Source organism: Phocoena phocoena, chromosome 1, assembly GCF_963924675.1.
Source record: "Phocoena phocoena chromosome 1, mPhoPho1.1, whole genome shotgun sequence".
Taxonomy (NCBI): Eukaryota; Metazoa; Chordata; class Mammalia; order Artiodactyla; family Phocoenidae; genus Phocoena; species Phocoena phocoena.
In genome coordinates, this window is record NC_089219.1 from 236,459 (window position 1) to 253,750 (window position 17,292).

The window sequence follows — 17,292 nt, forward strand, 5'->3', positions numbered from 1 at the left end:
CAGGTTGTCAGGACGGTGAGGAAGAGGAAAAGCCAAGGAGGGCGAGGGGCACTCCAACCTGCTCTTGGCACTGGTGGTGGTGATTTGGGATCAGGGCTTGCAAGCAGCAGAAGGTCCCAAGCTGGTGGTGTACCGCTCCTGAAAAGGTGGAGGGGTGGGGGGGCGGCGTGGCGCTGGGCAGGCCCTGACAATCCTAACGGGACCCCCAGGTTAGGCCCAGGCAAGGAAGGGTGAAACCCCCAGGCGACTGGCCAGCGGGCCCCAGGGAAAGCCGGCCTGGTGGGGGCAGTTGTAGCAGGAGCAAAGGCCCTGAGGTCAAGGGGGTGTCAGCATCACTTAGGAAGTGTGGCGACTAGGCGGGTGGCAGAGGTGGAGAGAAGGGGAGCCGGCAGCCCAAGCTAGGACGGCTAAGAGGGAGGAGCTGGTTATCACGTGGGCTCCCACCTCCGTCCCTCTGGGGTCCCCCTCCGGGACGCGGGGCCGGTGGGACCTGTTCCACCCGCTTCTCTAGCTCCGAGCCCCTCCACCCGGGGTGCGGGAAGTGCAGCCCCTCCTCCCCTAGGACGGAGGTGGAGCTCGAAAGGTTCTTGGAAGGAAAGCACCCAGACGAACAGGACACATAATTAATCACTTAACGCGCCTCTCGGACCAGGGCCGCCTGGCGCCTTCGCCCTCCTAGCCCGTGATGTGGCGTGAGCCCCTCGTCCTGAAGCCCGGCGCCCTGGGGAACTGGTGCAACCTCCCAGTACCGTAGCGAGACCTGAGGGCGCGGCTCCTTTTAAGGGAGCTCGGGAGGGGCGGGACCTCTAAGGTGGGCGGAGCTCCGGTGGGCGGATCCTCGAGGTAGGCGGGGCCTCCTCCGTGCGGCCGGAGCACCCTGAGCCCAGCAGACATGACCTCGCGCAGGTGAGCCCGGCCTCCCGGTGGCCAGAAGCCGGGACCCCACCACGTGCGGTTCCGGCCGACGGGCGCGGACAGGGGGTGCGGGCGAGATGCTCCCCGGGACGTCTCCTGCTCCCGACCGGTGGTGCTCAGGCCTGACCTTCTGACACCTGCCCCCTTCCACGCGTCCCGGGCCAGCGAGGCCCAGCCTCACCCCGGCGGGTGGATGGGACTCTTTCCGATCGGGGGGCTGGGTCTCGGTGGGGGGTCAGAGGTACCCTGACCCTAGGGAATGGATGGTGCTCTCGGGTGGCAGTGGCTGGAGCCTAGAGCGGGCAGCACGTGTCAGGTCAGTAACAGACCCTCTCTCACTCCCCTGGACTCCTTGCTTTGTTCCAGGCTCCCTTTGGGCCACCAGAGATGTGTTACACCTGGTGGGGTCCCCCGTTTCCCCAGTCCTGAAACTGGGGCCATCCTGGAGGCTCTGGTCTCCCCCTCTAGTTGTGGCCCCTTGACCTGCAAGGATCAGCCCTCCCTTGACAGGCTCATCCCCCACCCCGACCCGACCCTCCTAAGGACCAAGTTTAGGGGTGAGCTCCCTGGCAGGGGTGTGTGTGAGACCCGGGATGGGGCTCAAGTCAAGCCAGCTTCTGGCCTCCATGAAGAGGGAAGACGGGACTTGCCCTTCCTGCCCTTTCCACCAGACCGCCCCCCCACCCCGGGTGTGCACACACTCCTGTGAGCTCAGACCCCAGCTGGATGTGGACGTCTGTGGCGAGCCACAGTTGTGAGACGCCTGTCGCCACTTCCTGGCACATCCGGAACAGCCCCTCTGGGGTTTGGTGAGGCTGGAGGTCACAGGGCGGGTTGCCCTAAGACCCCGAGTGACTCCCTAGATCAGTGAGGGGGCTGGACAAGATCTGATCTGCGGGGCCAGGGCAGTGCGTCAGCGGTGAGGGCTCCAGAATCCCTACAAGGGGTGTGGTGAGCCTGGCACGGTGGCCTCCGGCAGGGTCAAAGGCCCTCTTAGGCTCAGGAATAGTGGAGGTGGGTTGGGTCTCCAGGAACCTGTCAGCCCCAGAGCCCTGCGATTCCCAGGTTTAACATCCAGCTGGAGCTCAGGCAGGAGGATGTTTTGGGCTCTGCCTGGAACCACCCCTCGGGCTCCACTGGCCTCACTCCTTGTCCCCCAGGCAAGTTCTGGTGCTCAGAAAAGATCATGTCCGCGTCATGTGCATGTGACCCTGGGCCAGCCTGGGAAAGCCCCGGTGCGGCTCTGCCCGCCCTCGCCAACCCTCCCTGCCCTGCCCTGTGATGGCCTTCTGGACGGTCCCTCCTCTGGCCCCCGGGTCCCTGCCCACGCCCCTATCGGGCCTGGGCAGGCCCAACCAAGTCCCAAGCGAAGCCCATCCCCCTACACCTGCCCCCACCCTGTGGCGCCTCCCCTTCGCCCTGTGGTTTGTGGGTCAACGGGCACCGTCATCGGCACCTCTCGCCCCAGGACTCCGGTGCTGTGGGCAGGGCTGGGCGCAAGTCCTGCCTACTGCTGCTGCCTGACGTGTTGATATTGGTGCTTGGGAAGGAGCCGGGTCCTATGGGGAGCTGCTGAGCATCCTCGAGCTCCCCCTCTGTTCCAGATTGGAGAAGAAAGCGTGTCTCTGGTTAGTTCGGCTCTGCATAGACAGAACAGGCCTTGGTTGAGGTTCCTCTGGGACCAGGAGGGGCTGGGGGCAGGGAGATGGAGAAGAACACTGACTGTGCTCTGGGGTCCCCAGCCCTGGAGTTCCAGCCTGGGACCCTCCCCACTTGTCTGTGTATCTCCCACCATCATGACAATGTCTTCCCTGCAGGTGTGTCCAGCCCCTGTACCGTGTCTGTAAGCGTGTCGACAGGCCATTCATGGGTCTCCCAGGGTCCCAGGGTTGGAGCTGTGCCATCTACAGCTGGGACACCAAGGCCACACAGAAAGCTGGACCAGACGGTGGCCAGTGGGTTCAGGCTGGGCTGTTCTTGGACTCCGGGGCACTGACTGGGCTCAGCTTGGCCTTGGCAGGCCCGGGCTGTTAGACCCATGGGGAGCCCAGTGTGCCCTGCCCACCTCACCTGCCCCTCTCCCAGGCCTGCCTGACCATGTGACCAGGGCAGAGCTGAGTCACCGACCTGCCACTGAGCAGGGAGCCCTTTGGCACAGAAGTGACCCTGGTGTGGAGACTGGAGACGGGACTGCAGCCTCCCCACCTCGTCCCGCCCCTTAGCCAGGGGCCGCCGGCTGCGCCATCCTGCGGACACCTGGCTCCACCGCTAGGCCTGGTCGGGGGAGTGAGGCCTACCTTGGCCTGGGGTTGCAGCTGCTGTGGTGTGAGCTGCTGTGTCCTCTCAGGATACCCCACCCCTGGAGATTTCCACCCAATAGACCCGGGGCAGCTTTCGGGGAGGAGAGAGGGATGGAAAGTATGAGCGAGAGTCCCAGAAAGGACAAACAATATGCCCTTCACCTTTGATGCTGGGCCTCCACCCTCTCTCCCTGGTCCCACACTCTGGGCATCGCCCATCTTGGACTGGCGTCTGAGGCTGCTGGGGCTGGGGGAGGTGGCATCTGGGCACAGGATGTGGTTCAGCGGAGTGGGTGGCCCCAGGGTGGGGGGTCAGAGGCCTTCCTTTGGGTTCCAGTGTCCCCCGCACACACACTGCCGCGTTTCTGACGGCACGAGGCCTTCGCCCTTTTCCTGGTGGCCTCGCCTGCTGTCCTGTGATTGGCCCTGGAGGTCATCACGTGGCAGCCCCTCCCCCTGGGAGCTTCATCTGCTGAACCACTCGACCAAACAGCCCCCAGGCCCCACTCCTCTAGAGCCAGCGCGGCAGGGAGCTCGACCCCAGGCCCAGAAAGTGCCCAGGAAGTGCCTGGCTGGTGGCATCCCTCCTTCCTCCAGGGAGAGCCGCATAGGAGCTCTGGTTGGCCCTGTGCAGGTCACCTGAGCTTCTGGGCCTCTCTGAACCAGTACGTGGACCCTGGGGAGCCATGGAGGTCAGAACGGAGCCTGTCCTCCCCCAGGGCTCACGTCTGGTGATGAAGACACGGGGAGACAGGTAAACGCAGAAGCCTGTGCGTGCCCGTCTGCTGTTGCAGGCGCCACACGTGGAAGGTGGGCCAGTGATGCCGCTGCGGCGCTGATGGCAGGGGCAGCGGGATGGTCAGGGAGGGAGCGTGAGCCGTGCCCCGTAGGGCCGGCTGGAGGCGGCCAGAGGCGGAGTGACGCCAGTGAACAGAGAGATGGACGACAGGGGGAGGGGCTTTCTAGTGGGGGGTCCTTGAGGTGTGTGTGAGCGTCCTGAGAGCCACGCAGGACCACTGGCAAGGTTTAAACGGCTCTGATGTGCATTTTCTGAGAACCCCTCTGTCTGCCATGGCTCTGCTGAGGGTGAAGCATGAGGCCTGGAGACGTCCAGGCAAGAGCCAGTGGGCACTGGTCCCGGGGCGGTGGCAGAAGCGGTTGGTTCTGGGGTGTCTGGAGGTCAGGGTAAGAGGGCACAGCGTTGGGAGCGTGCTGGGGAGTTGAGGGCAGGGACCTGAGTGATGGGCGGGCGGTGGCCCCCTTCACTGAGCGAGGACTGCATAGAACAGGGGCCCTATCAGGAGTTTCGAATTTTGCAAACGTTAAGATAGAGATCCTGTTACCCTTCAGACAGAGATACTGGAAAGAGTTGTGTCTATGAGCTTGAAGCTCAGAGCCCAGGTGGGGCTGGAGATGTAGACAGTGCGTGGACGTGGAGACACGTGTAGGGCACAGGTGGTGGGGCTCCAGCACCGCGGGGTCAGAAGAAGGGAGAGGACCCAGGCCGGCTGAGGTGGGAAACCAGGGGAGTGTGGAGAACTCCCGTGTGGAGTACGTGCTTCTGGAAGGAGGCCTGACCACTGGCCCTGGGAGGCCGAGGGAGACCCTGAGAGCCCAGGGAAACAGGTCTGTGGTGACTCAGGCGAAGATGGGCAGTGTGGACCAGCACAGGCCACAACTCTCTGTGATGGTGGAAATTTGCTTTCCCACCGCAGTCGACAGCCTCCAGTGGCCACACGTGGCTTTCAGCAGTGAAACGTGGCCACTGTGACCCAGGAACTGGGATTATGATTCTGCTGAATTTTAATCCATTCACCTGCACACCCCACACCTGCCATGGGCTGTGCGTCAGACAGCGCGATGTAGACTGAGCACAGTGGCTCCTTGGAGGGTTCAGGAAGGAGCTGACGGCAGGGACGAAGGGGCCCAGGAGAGGCAAGGGAGCGGCAGGAGGACTGGAGGAGGCGTGCAGGCCGGCTTTTACGCAAGAGATGTGATCTGATTCCCATTCCAGAAAGATCTCAGTGGGGCGAGATGGTACTGGGTCAACTGTGGGGCGGGGCAGGGTCTGTCCGGGGCACAGCAGCCCCACCCCATTTGTGCCCGGGTTATGACTGCGAACAACTGGGCGGGGCCTGGGGAGGTCGCAAGGCAGCAGAGCTGGAGTTGGGGGCCCTGGTTTCCCACTGGATGCAGGATGGGGCAGGACTACCCCCAACACCGTGTGTCACCTGCACGGTGAACCGGGGACACACCTCTGAACCAGAGATCCCAAGCCCTTCCTGCAGTGACCTTTGGGAGACACAGTGTTGCCAATGGAAGGCCAGATACCGTGCCACAGTGTCCCTCTGGGGGATCGTGCAGGGACCCTGCTCTGAGACGCTCTGGGGCCACCGCACGAGTATGGTTTAATCCCAGCCCCAGAAATTCCTGCCCTAATGGGGGAGACGCATGGAGACAGAAGCCACCGGGGTAAAGTTAACAGCAGTCATGATCTCAGCCGTGGGCTCATGTGCAGTCCTGATGAGGTTCCCCTGCCCTGTCCCCACATCTCGTGCGGGAGGCTGTGAAGGTCAGTCCCAGAGTGGTGGCAGCGGCGGGGGTGGGGTTGAGTCCCTTTCAGCCTGGACCCCCAGCAGAACAGATGGTGACTCTCTGGGCTCGCCCAGCACCCACCACCCATTCAGAGGTCGCTCACTTCTGAATTCAAGGATGTTTGTTAATGCCCAGGCTCTGTTTTCAACCCTGCCGTACACACTGCCCTTGTGGGGCTTAAAATCAAGGAGATAGACCACAAGCCAATAAATACGTAGCATATGTCAAGAAGATGCCAATACTGGGAAGAAAAATAAAGCAGAATAGGTGTCGCAGAGTGAGGGGAGAGGGTCCCCTGTCACTCGATGTGGGCCGGGAGCGGAGAACAGCTGGCGCAGAGGCCCTGAGGCGCACAGCCTGGTGGGGTGAGGGGCCGGGACTGGCAGGTGGCAACAGGGTGGGGGGCGCTCTCGGGGGTGACGGGCCTGTGGGCTGTGCTCTCGTTCCGGGGGTGCTGACCCAGTGACTGGCGTGCCATGCTGGGGTCCCGCGGGAGAGGGTGGTGGCCAGGACCGGGAGGGGCGGTGAAGTTGGGAGGGGTGGGCCACGAGGGTCTGCTGCTGGGCCGTAAGGGGAGGAAGGGAGCCCCGGGTGGCCGTGGGGGTTCCCGAGTGCCTTCGGCTGGGCTGGGGCACCCGGTGGGTGGTGGGTGGGGGCAGAGACGGCCGAGGGCTTGAGCTGAGGTTCCTGCTCGTGTCCTTGTGGGGGCTCTGGAGGGGGTCTGCCCTCCCCACCTGCCACTGTGGGTCAGTGTCTGCCCACCTGTGTCCCCGGTCCCCCCCAACGCCCCCTCCTTCCCCACGGACCCCAGACCCTGTGGTCACGGCTCAAGGACGGTGGTGAGCACAGGGCAGCCCCAGCAGGCATTGTGGGTGTGGTCAGTACTGCCCAGTGTTCCTGGCTCTCTCGTCACCAACTTGCTGTCCTCGTTCCAGGTGGTTTCATCCCAACACCGGCGGGGCTGAGGCAGAGCGGCTGCTCCTGTCCAAGGGCCAGCACGGGAGCTTCCTGGCAAGACCCAGCAAGAGCCGCCCAGGGGGCTTCACGCTGTCCGTCAGGTGGGTGGGTGGTGATGCCGGGTGTGCACAGGCCCCGAGGTCCCGCAAGACTTCAAGGGGTCGGAACACCCTCAGCTGGGGGCACAGCTGGGGATCAGGCTCCCCAGTCCTTCCAGAGGGGGTGGGCAGTGAGGACCCCTGCTGGGAGCGAGATCTTGGCGGGGAGTCTGGCATTCCTGGCCAGGTGGCCTCTGGGCAGGAGGGGGCCACTTAGAGAGGCCTTCAGGGAGGGCTCCGTGAGGTGGGCTTCGGCAGGGCCTCCCTCCCACCCTCTGAGGGGCCTCAATGGCCGGGATCGTGCCCCCATCTCCTGAGGATGCCCTCCACTGGGGGTCTCGCCGGAGCCCTGAAAGGGCCAATGTGCGGGGAGGATGGGCAGGAGGAGTCATGACCAGCAGAGTGGACAGCCGGATCCGTGTCCATCCACCCTGGGTGAGGCGGGTCAGCCTGGGGTCTGGGGAGGGGTCTGCCCAAAGGGCTCCAGATCCTTCCGGGTTTTCTACTAAACCTGGGCAGTGGGCGGGATGAGGTTAGCCCTCAGGATGGACCTCCCTCACCTTGGAGACACAGACATTCTCTCCTGGGGCCTCCCAGGCCACACTGGGACACCTGGGGAAGCAGTCTCGGGGCCCCAGTTCCCCCATCCTCTGGAGCACCTGGGCAGGTGGTCTGGAATGAGGCAGAGTCTGTCCGGAGAGGCTGCCCCAAGCCTCGGCCTCCAGGCCAAGGGAGAGTCAGGCCTGTGGTCGACAAGCCCGATCTTGGCTGCCCCATGGGCAGTGGGGGTAGGGTGCCCGCCACCCAGGGTGGGGCCCGGACACTGGCTGGACACGGGGAGCTGCAGAGGGGAGGGGCCTGGCCTTGGCCGTGCTGTTCGTGGCAGGGGGACAGCAGAGGCCGAGATCTCAGGGCAGGAAAACCCCAGGGACTGTTCGGGAAGCTGAGGGTGGTGATGGGAGCAGCAACCCCCAACGGCGGCTGGCGCACCGGCCCTTCCAGGCGCCACGACGAGGTGACCCACATCAAGATCCAGAACACAGGCGACTACTATGATCTGTACGGAGGGGAGAAGTTCGCGACGCTGGCCGAGCTGGTGCAGCACTACACAGGCCAGCGCGGGGGGCTGCTCCGAGAGCGTGGCGGGGCCCCCGTGGAGCTCTGGCACCCGCTGAGCTGCCAGGACCCCACGTCGGAACGGTAAGCAGCTGGGTCTGCACAGGTGTGCGTGTGAGTGACCGAGGGGGCAGGGGCCGCTGGGCATGGCCTCTGGGTGTCCTCTGCCCCCAGGACTCAGGGTCAGGCTTGGGCACAGCTGTGGCAAAGCTGAGGGAGCGTACTGCACCCCCTCCCCCGGGGTTCTGGCCTCGTTTCTTCCAGGTCCCAGGCACCAGCCACAGGGGTGAGTGCAGGGTGGGAGGGCTGCAGCCAGCCTGCCCCCTGCCTTCCTGGCTGGTGACTTGGGGAGAGCAGGTTCCCCCAGCCTCGGTTTCCCTATGTGCACTGCGGAGGTCTGAGCCAGCTGCATCTGCCGCGGAAGCAGGGTGCGGCTGGCCTGGGGAGACCATCCTGCCCCTCCTTGTTGAGGACGAGGCTGCCACCTGGTGGTCACCCTGGGGCACTGCAGGGCCCGCCTGTCCTGCCTCCTGCTGCTTTCTGGGTCGGAGGAGGGTCGGAGAGGTGGGCAGGGCTGACGGAGGCTGGCCTGGGTGCGGGTGCTGCCTGGGCCCCCGAGGTCTGGGTGGGTCTGTGCCTCTCTCGGTATCTGTGTCTCAGAGCCTTAGGCTACATGTGGGTCTGTGTCCCTCACCTGGCCAGGCCGGGGCCCCTGGTCTCACCTGTGCCATTCTGGGCCAGGTGGTACCATGGGCACCTGTCTGGCAAGGAGGCCGAGAAGCTGCTGATGCAGAAGGGGCGTCCGGGCAGCTTCCTGGTTCGGGAGAGTCAGAGCAAACCTGGGGACTTCGTGCTGTCAGTGCTCACACAGCAGCTGGACAGGGCGGACCGCCAGGCACGCGTCACCCATGTCATGATACACTTCCAGGTAGGAGGCAGTGGCCGGGGTTGGGGGGTGACCCAGGGGAGGGGGCACCACCGGCCGCTCACTGCCGTCCCCACAGCCAGATGGGAAGTACGATGTGGGAGGTGGCGAGAGGTTTGACACCCTGGGAGATCTGGTGGAATGCTACAGGAAGAACCCTCTGGTGGAGAGGTCGGGGACCGTAGTGCACCTCCAGCAGGTATGCCCCTGGGCACCTGAACCTTGGGCTCTGAGTGGGCTTCTCCACCTGGGGGGGCAAGGGATTCTGGCACAGCCCCACCCGGGAAAAAGGACACCAGGCTGGCGCCGGGTGGCCGAGGGCAAGGGTGTGGGCGCCGGGGCACTGTGGGGTCCGCTGGACCCTGCTAAGCTTGGATGCGGGCCTCTCCCTGCCAGCCCCTCAAGACCACGAGAATCAGCGCCACAAGCATTGAGAGCCGTGTGCGGGAGCTCAACGAGGCCATGGATGCCAGCGAGAAGGCCAAGCAGGGCTTCTGGGAGGAGTTCGAGGTGCCGGACTGCTGCCTGCTCCGCCCACCCACCCGCCCCAACTCCCATCCTCTGGGGCTGTGGCAAGGGCCAGCAGAGGGGTGTGGGTCGGGGGGTGTGAGTGGGTGTTGAGGGCTCCGGGGAAGGGTTGGGGCCACCGGCTAAAGCCCCACATCCCCCAGATGCTGCAGCAGCAGGAATGCCGGCTCCTGTATCCCCGGAAAGAGGGCCAGCGGCTGGAGAACAAGCCCAAGAACCGATACAAGAACATCCTCCCCTGTGAGGCCGGGGCCTGGGGCCACATGGGGGGCCAGGGCTCCATTCACCACATTCAGGGGCCCATCTGGCAGAGGGGTCCTGGAGGGTGAAGGCAGGGGTCATTCCCCACCAGTAGTGTGATGCCCCCTCTTGCCCCTTCGTCCTTTGTCTCTGCTCACCACGGGTCAGCGGGCCAGGAAGCAGGTGGGGTCCACGAGCATCCCCTCTGCCCTGGAGACCTAAGCGGCATCTTCCCTTCCCAGTTGATACCACCCGTGTCATCCTGCGTGATGTGGAGGACAGCGTGCCTGGAGCCGACTACATCAACGCCAACTACATCAGGGTGAGTGTGCATGAGGTGTGGGTGGCCAGCTGCACGCGTGGCCGAGGTGTGGGTGGCCAGCTGCACGCGTGGCCCCGCGTGGATCAAACACCAGTCACCCCATCCCCCATAATAATGAGCCTGGAGCTCTGAAGTGATCTGTGGACCTTGGCAAGACAATAGATATTCAGGGGGATATTCAGATATTCAGGGTGCGGCAGTCCACAAGGGGTCCTCAGAGGGGTCTTCAGAGCCTGCTGGACTAAATATTGGTCCTAAGACCCTCCCACCCTCGGCGGACTGCGTGTGAGCCACTGGGCTACTTTGCATATCATTTGCATCAACTTGCATTGGTCCTCTGGCACTTTAATCCCTGGAAACAGCAGGCAGTGGACCCCACCTCCTTTCAGAGTGACCTAGAGGAGAAGCCAGGCCACGGACCAGGCAAGGTGTACATCGCCACCCAGGGCTGTCTGCCAACTACGGCGGCTGCCTTCTGGGCCATGGTGCACCAGGAGAACACGCGTGTCATCGTCATGACCACCAGAGAGGTGGAGCGAGGCCGGGTAGGGGCTCAGGCTCGTGTCCCTCCCCTCCGCCTGCCGCGTGCCCCACTGGACCGGTGCTGGTGCTGGCCCAGCCTTGCTTCTTCAGTCTTAGGGATGCTGGGGGAGCAGGGAGGGCACTGATGAGACCCCGTGTGTGTCCCACGGGGCAGAGGGGCAAGGGTGCTGGTGGTCTTCCAGTATGGCTGATGCCATGCCCCCACCCTCCCAGAACAAGTGTTTCCGATACTGGCCAGAACTGCACGGCAGCCAAGAGTATGGCCGCCTGCGTGTGTGCAACGTTGCTGAGCACCAGGCCCAGGGCTATTGTGTGAGGGAGCTGCAGGTGTGGCGGGCAGACCAGGTGAGCCTGGAGGGCAACGAGACCTGTGGGGCCAGGGTCAGAGTGGTCGGGAAGTCCCCAGGTCTGCGCTGGGGTGAGGAGGCCCTGGGCTGGCCCTGGTGGCTTGCACGTCCCTCAATCCAGTGGGCACAGTCTTGGACTGGGCTCTGCTGGGCAGTGTTTCCAGTCGGGCACGTTCTCAGCCACAGTTGCCTGGCTCCAGGGCGGCCTCACACCCACATGCACCTCTCCCTCCAGCCCTCCCTGGGCCGTCTCAGCACCTTCGGCCTCCTTTGAACACTGGTGGTGCCCATTCCTGTCCCAGGCACAGATCCCTCCTGGCCAGTTCCCTTTGTCTAAGCACCTGGGGGGTCCTGCCAGCCTCTGCATTTGGCCTTTCCCAAATCGAATTCACTTCCCAGAACGCTGCTCTCCCCCCCAGACCATCTTTCTTCCTTTCCCCAGGCACCTGAGCCTCCTGGGGCCATCTGGGGGGTCCCCCAAGCCCTGAATCCCATCTTTTCCTCCCACTCCCTCTTGCTCTGTCCGGGCCCCGCTGGTCACTCCTTCTGGCAAACCCCACCGCGCCACAGCCTGCCTCCTCCCGGTTCAGTCCCTGGGCCCCTCCCCACCGAGGGTCACAGCAGCGTCAGCCCCGACACTGCGCGGGGCGCCTGGGACCCGCCCAGACCCCCCGGTTGGCGCTCACCAGCCCGCCCTAACCAGGAGGAGTCACCGCGCACAGTGGCGCACTGCCAGTACTTCGGCTGGCCGGACCACGGAGTCCCGGCCGAGCCCGCCGGCGTCCTTGGCTTCCTGGACGAGGTGAACCGGGCCCAGAGCGGCATGCCGGGGGCCGGACCCATGGTAGTGCACTGCAGGTGCGACCAGGGACGGGGCGGGGCCAGCGGCACAGGTGCGACCGGGGAAGGGGCCACGGCTTTGTCCCGTCAACTGGCCACAGGCCTCCTGGTCCGTCCCCACAGTGCCGGCATCGGACGCACTGGCACAATCATTGTGATTGACATCTTGGTGGACGTCATTCGCAGGCAGGGTGAGCCACCCCAGGCAGGCCCCGCCCCGCAACCGAGCCCCGCCCCCTCCCATCGAGCCCCGCCCCGGTACCGGCCCCTCCCCTTCCATCTAGCCCCGCCCCCTGCAGTTGCCGGCCCCGCCTATTTCATCTGGCCCTCCCACCTCCTCCCTGCCTCACCGCCCCGCCCTGAGCTCGCTCGTCCCCAGGGCTGGACTGCGACATCGACGTCCCCAAGACGATCCAGCATGTGCGGCGGCAGCGCTCGGGGATGGTGCAGACCGAGGCGCAGTACAAGTTCGTGTACCTGGCGCTGCAGCGGTACATCCGGGGCGAGCAGCTACGCCTGCGCGAGCAGGTGGGGGCAGGGCCGGGCCGGGGCGGAACCAGCGGGGGCATCACCATGGTGACCAGCGGCCCCTCCCCTCAGCGCGAGCCGCCCGAGGAGCGCGACTCCCTGAAGGTGGGCGCCTCGCCCGCCGACCCCGGCTGTAGCCCCGGAACCGCGCCGTCCCGGGCGCCGGCGGCGTGAGTGGGGCGTCAGGGACCGGGGGTGGGGGTGGGGCGGAGTCCCGGCAGGGAGGCCTCGGGGGCGTGGCCCGGGCGTGGGGGCGTGGCCCGGGGCGAGGGGGCGGGATCGCAGGTGGCCCCCAGCCGAAGCCCGTCTCCGCCCGCAGCACCCCGGAGGCCTCCGGCCACGTGTACGAGAACCTGCTGCGCCTCTGGCCGTGAGGGCCCCGAGTGCGCGCGCCCCGATTGGGGCTGGAGCCGTGCGAGAAGGCGGGAGCCCAGCAAGGCCGGCCCTCGCGTTCCTCCAAAGGACTGTGTTTAGGACTGTGCAGACCGGCGCCCAGCCCAGAGCGTTGCGGGGTTGGGGGGCGGGGGTCCCGGGTCTGCCCCTCAGACCCTCCCTGACCAGGTCTGCACGTCCAGAAATGGTGAGGGAAGTTTAGGAGATCCGGTGTCCCTGCCCCTCCTGGAGGAGGGGAGGCAGGGCTGCAGGGCTGCGGTTTGTCTCAGTGTGGGAGGCCACCAGTGACCACCTGCACGGCGCAGTGACGATGTGTGACCTTGTGTGTGCCACACGTTTGAGTGTCAGCCTGTATGTGGGACACGAGTGACCAGCAAGTGAGTGCCAGTCCGTGGTCACCAGCGTTTGTGCCCCTCTCCCCTGCATCCTGCATGCCCCCCACCCCTTCAAAGCTGCTTCTCAGCCCTGCCCACAGCCGTGGTCTAGGATGTGGGCCAGGCAGTGGCTCCGTCCCTGCCGTGTCCAGGCCTAGCCCAGACCGTCACATTGCTGTCACGAGTGGACACGTGTTTGTTGAATGAGAGAATATGTGACGTGCTTGTGTGACCACGGTGATGAGGGCGGGGCTCCATGTGTGCCTGGCTGGTTTGTGATGGTGTGATGTCACTGGCCTGTGGTCCACGGCTGCACCCTCCCATCATGGATGTCCCTGTGGCTTTGTGGTTTCCTCAGTAAAATGCCTTCTTCTCAGTTCTGTGTCTTTGTTGGGGCCTGGAGAAAGAGAGCATGTGGGTCCCCACGACTGGGCCCAGCTTCCCCAGGGTGTCCCTGAGCCAGAGGCCCAGCTGGTAGGAGCAGGAAGTCCTGGGCTTTGGGGTGAGGGGTGAGGAGGCTGGACCTGTGCGAGAGCCAGACCGGCCTGGCCTCTCTGCCATGCCAAGCTGGCAGTGCAGGATTCCTGGGGCTGAGGGCAGAACCGGGTGGGGGAGGGGTGGGGGCTGGCAGGACTCCCGCCCGCCCTTGCGACACTCGCTTCACCAGCCAGGCCTGGCCCAGCCCGGGAAGGTCTGCTGGAGGAGCCTGAGGTCTGTGGGTCTTCAGGACACGCTGGTTGTCGCCAGCCCCTCTTCCGTGCACACTTGGACTTCGGTTCCCGGGGGCCACGGGGTCCTGCGGCCCTCCAGTCAGGGCTCCAGGCGGGACTGTGGGGCTGTGACTTCTGGGGGAGGCGGCCTGGTGTGACCATGGTGGGGGCTGGGGGGGAGGGCCCTGGACCAGGCCAAGGCCCCACAGCAGTCCCGCCTGCCCCAGGTGCCCCAGGCCCTCTCCATCTCCCTGGGAGAGCCTCACGGCCCCCGGGGGCAGCCAAGTCCAGAAGTGCCGCAGCCCATCCACAGCCCAGAGGGGACAACAGTCGGACGCCCTAGAACCTGCGGCCATCCACCCTAGGTGCTGCTGGGAGTGCAGTCCAGTGGGAGTGTCCTCTGGATTGAGGGTCTTTGCAGAAGGGGCAGACTGGGGGTTTTTCTGGAGGGAGGGGCTTAATGGTGCAGGAAAGAGGACACAGAGAGTGAGGACCCCTTACCAATTGCGAGTACAAAATAGTTTATTTAAAAATGTACAGTTCAGGAGGGTGGGCTGGGCTCCCCGCCACTGCCCTCTGTCCCCCTGGCCACCCGAGGGAAGGGGCCAGCCCTGCCTGGGGAAGGGAGGAGCCGTGGGCAAAATGTGAAAATGAAAGAAAGATGGTGAGCCCGCTCCCTTTTCAGCAAGGGGCTGGTCTTGCGTGCGATTCACAGTGTGTATGGGGAAGGGGCCTCGCCAAGCTCTCTCCTGGACCTCAGTCTCCCCATCTGCAAGATGGAAGTTAGGGGGGCGGCCTCTGGGGCCCACAGGGATCTGTGATCCCTGGGAGCTCGGGGGACCATTTTGTCCACCCGACAGGAGCCAGCCCCAGAGAGCGGGGGCAGGTGTGCCGAACCGGGTGTGGGTTCCTCAGAGATCCCAGGGGGCTCCTCTGGGATCCCGGGGGTGGGGGCGGTAACCCTAGTTGTCAGCCAGAGACCCGAGCGAGAAGGTGGCGGCGCTGGGGGCGGCGGCGGGGGGTGGCCGGGGGAGGCAGTGCAGGCTCCCGGTCCTGAGCGCGCACTGCACGGGCCAGAGCACCACGCATAAGAGTGCGAGCAGCAGCACGGCGATGAGTGCCGCGCGCCTCCAGTCCCTGCGGCGGGCCCAGCAGCGGGCCAGGCAGCCCTGACGGCGGGCAGGGCCCGGGGTGGGCACGGGTGCTGCGGGTGTGGTGGGCTTGCTCGGGCTCACGTCCACGTACACAAAGCCGGGCGCCGCAGGGCCAGGCGCAGAGGGCGGCGGGCGGCAGCACAGCTTGGTGCCCTCCAGCCACACGGGCTCCTCCCGCCGCAGGTGTGCCGGCATCCGAGCCTGCAGCTGGCGGCTGGTGTGCAGCGCGGGGGCCCCGGCAATGGGCACGGCTGTGGGCCGCCGGCAGAACGGGCAGGGCACGACCTCGCTACCCGGCTGGCCTGCGGGCCGGGCGGCTGCCATCCGCGCAAGGCACTCCAGGCAGAAGACGTGGGTGCAGGAGAGCTCCTTGGGTGTCCTGAAGATGTTGTCGTAGCCCGAGAAGCAGATGGAGCATTCCAGCGGGGAGACCGCCTTCTCTGAGCCAGGGCTGCCGGGGGACCTGGGGCTGCCGGCCGAGCCGCGGGACCTGGGCACTGTGGTGGTGGGGCTGCTCCTGCCGGCAGGCGGCAGGGCCGTGTGCCACACCTGCGGGCCTGATGACATGGTTCTGGGCTGTGGGACAAACAGAGACCCCTGTGAGTGACCTCGATTGCCCCTTTCCTGCAAGGTCTGTCTGTCGCTGTCTCCCCGTCCCTCTCTTGCATCACCCAGAGATTCCGGGAAGGACACTGCCCATCTGCAGGCACCCCCACCAAGTCCCACCCGTCCCTGGCTCAAGGTCTTTCTGCTCAAGTTGTAACCCTGCGCTCCCCAGCCCCTCACCTGCTGAGTCAGGGCTCAGCATCCGGGGGTGCCCCAGCCTGCCTGGGCCCTGTGGACCACTGCTCTGTAGACCCTCCCACCAGCCCTGGCCTACCTGGACGTGCCACTGGGCAGAAATAAAGGTGATGATGACGATGGCCCACAACAGTTACTATTTACATCGGGGCTCTGCCAGGGTGGGCCCTGGGCACATGACACAGAACAGCCACGGTGCATTAGAGGCGGCTCGGAGGCTGGGGTGACAGCCAGCGGGGCCCAGGCTCTCACAGGAGGAGTGTGGCTCTGGGTCAGGTGAAGTGGGTTTGAACACAGATCCCAGTGTGGGCGGCCGATTTGGTTGGCATGCGCCCGATCTGCGGGCAGTTGTGTGAGGGTGGGTGCCAGGCCTGGCTGGGTGAGGGTTGGGACTCTGGATCTAGAGCCGGCCTGAGCTGGATGCGCTGCGGGAGACTGGAGGGCCCGAGCAAGGGTGGTGGCCGTGGCCCAAGGAGGAGGTTTGTCCCCCAGCCACGGCCTGAACCTGCAGGGCTGCCTGGTGCTGGCCCTCAGGGCCTGGAAGTGATCCTCAGCCTGTGGCCAGGGGAGCGGGGGGCGGGGTGCTGGATGAGCCCCAGCCATCCTCCCTAGGCCGGCCCGCCACCTGGGAGCGTCACCCCAGCCACAGCTGCCATCAGGAGGCAGTGGGACGTTCTCCCCCTTGCCTGCTGCCCCTTCACGGGGTCCACTTCTCCTTCCCAGGCAGCCACGTGGCTCCTGCTTGGAGGAGGGTGGGTAAGGGGCTGACTCGCCCTTCACCTTCACGACGGACGCAGGAGGCCGGGGCCTTGGGAAGACGCTGGCCACGTGACCCCATGGAGCCCAGGAAGGCCCCCCAGGGGTGACCTGACCCTGACTTGCTGGTCAGTCCAGGAGGGATGGTGGGATGACTTCGCAGTGACGTGTCACGAAGGCTCGGTGACCGCCGTGAGTCACGGTGACGTCACTGTGACATCACCAGTGCCCCGGCATCGCAGCAGGAAGCGTCATTACATTTGGTGACAGCAGCTGCCACAGGCCAGGCGGCAGCCTCAGCAGGGTCTGGGGGTACTGCAGGCTGTCCTCCCCCAGCCAGTTCACCCCACATAACCGGTTCCTTGGCACGGAGGCCCCACCCCTCTGAGGAGGTGCCCCACCCTGAGCCCGTACAGGTGAGAGGTGAGTGCCAGTTGAGCCAGCCTTACCTGGTAGCCGGGGTCAGCGGGGCCCAGGCACGACCCTCTTGGCTGGCACGGCCAGGCTGCGGCCGCGAGCTCACTCGTCCTGGCAGCGCTGGGTCCTTCCCCTCCGGGCCTGGCTGCTGTTCCTCTCCAGGGCCGCCGGGGGGGCGGGGGGCCGGGGGGCGGGTGTGTGCACTCCTCCAGGTGTGGAGTGCTGTCTGAGGCGGGTGTGAGTTCTCTGGGCGTGGGCTCCCGGCAGGTGTATTTATACACTTGCTGGGATCATGCTGGCCGGGGGCGCGGCCCGCTTCCGGGATTGGCTGGCCTTCTGTCCTGTCCCTGGCAGGCTGGGCAGCCAGCCGAGGGCGGGGAGTCAGAAGTGAGAGGTCTGGGGTGGAGCCTGGGGTGAGGCTAGGGGTCGGTAG

General features: G+C 65.5%; 2 protein-coding genes across 2 annotated transcripts; one reads left to right on the forward strand and one right to left on the reverse strand.

The window, feature by feature from the left end:
• Window positions 1-892: 892 nt before the first annotated feature.
• Window positions 893-13,889, forward strand: LOC136133412 (tyrosine-protein phosphatase non-receptor type 11-like). The gene is made up of 16 exons (XM_065890602.1): window positions 893-906; window positions 6,746-6,868; window positions 7,868-8,065; window positions 8,723-8,909; window positions 8,986-9,105; window positions 9,303-9,416; window positions 9,578-9,674; window positions 9,917-9,996; window positions 10,386-10,541; window positions 10,753-10,884; window positions 11,590-11,744; window positions 11,850-11,917; window positions 12,106-12,424; window positions 12,574-12,624; window positions 13,399-13,495; window positions 13,689-13,889. Exons 1-16 carry the CDS (start codon window positions 893-895, stop codon window positions 13,887-13,889), a joined length of 2,112 nt encoding a protein of 703 aa, XP_065746674.1.
• An 804-nt stretch (window positions 13,890-14,693) lies between these two features.
• RNF223 (ring finger protein 223) lies at window positions 14,694-15,452 on the reverse strand. Its single transcript, XM_065890624.1, has one exon. The coding sequence runs from the start codon at window positions 15,450-15,452 to the stop codon at window positions 14,694-14,696; it is 759 nt and encodes a 252-aa protein (XP_065746696.1).
• Window positions 15,453-17,292: the final 1,840 nt, after the last annotated feature.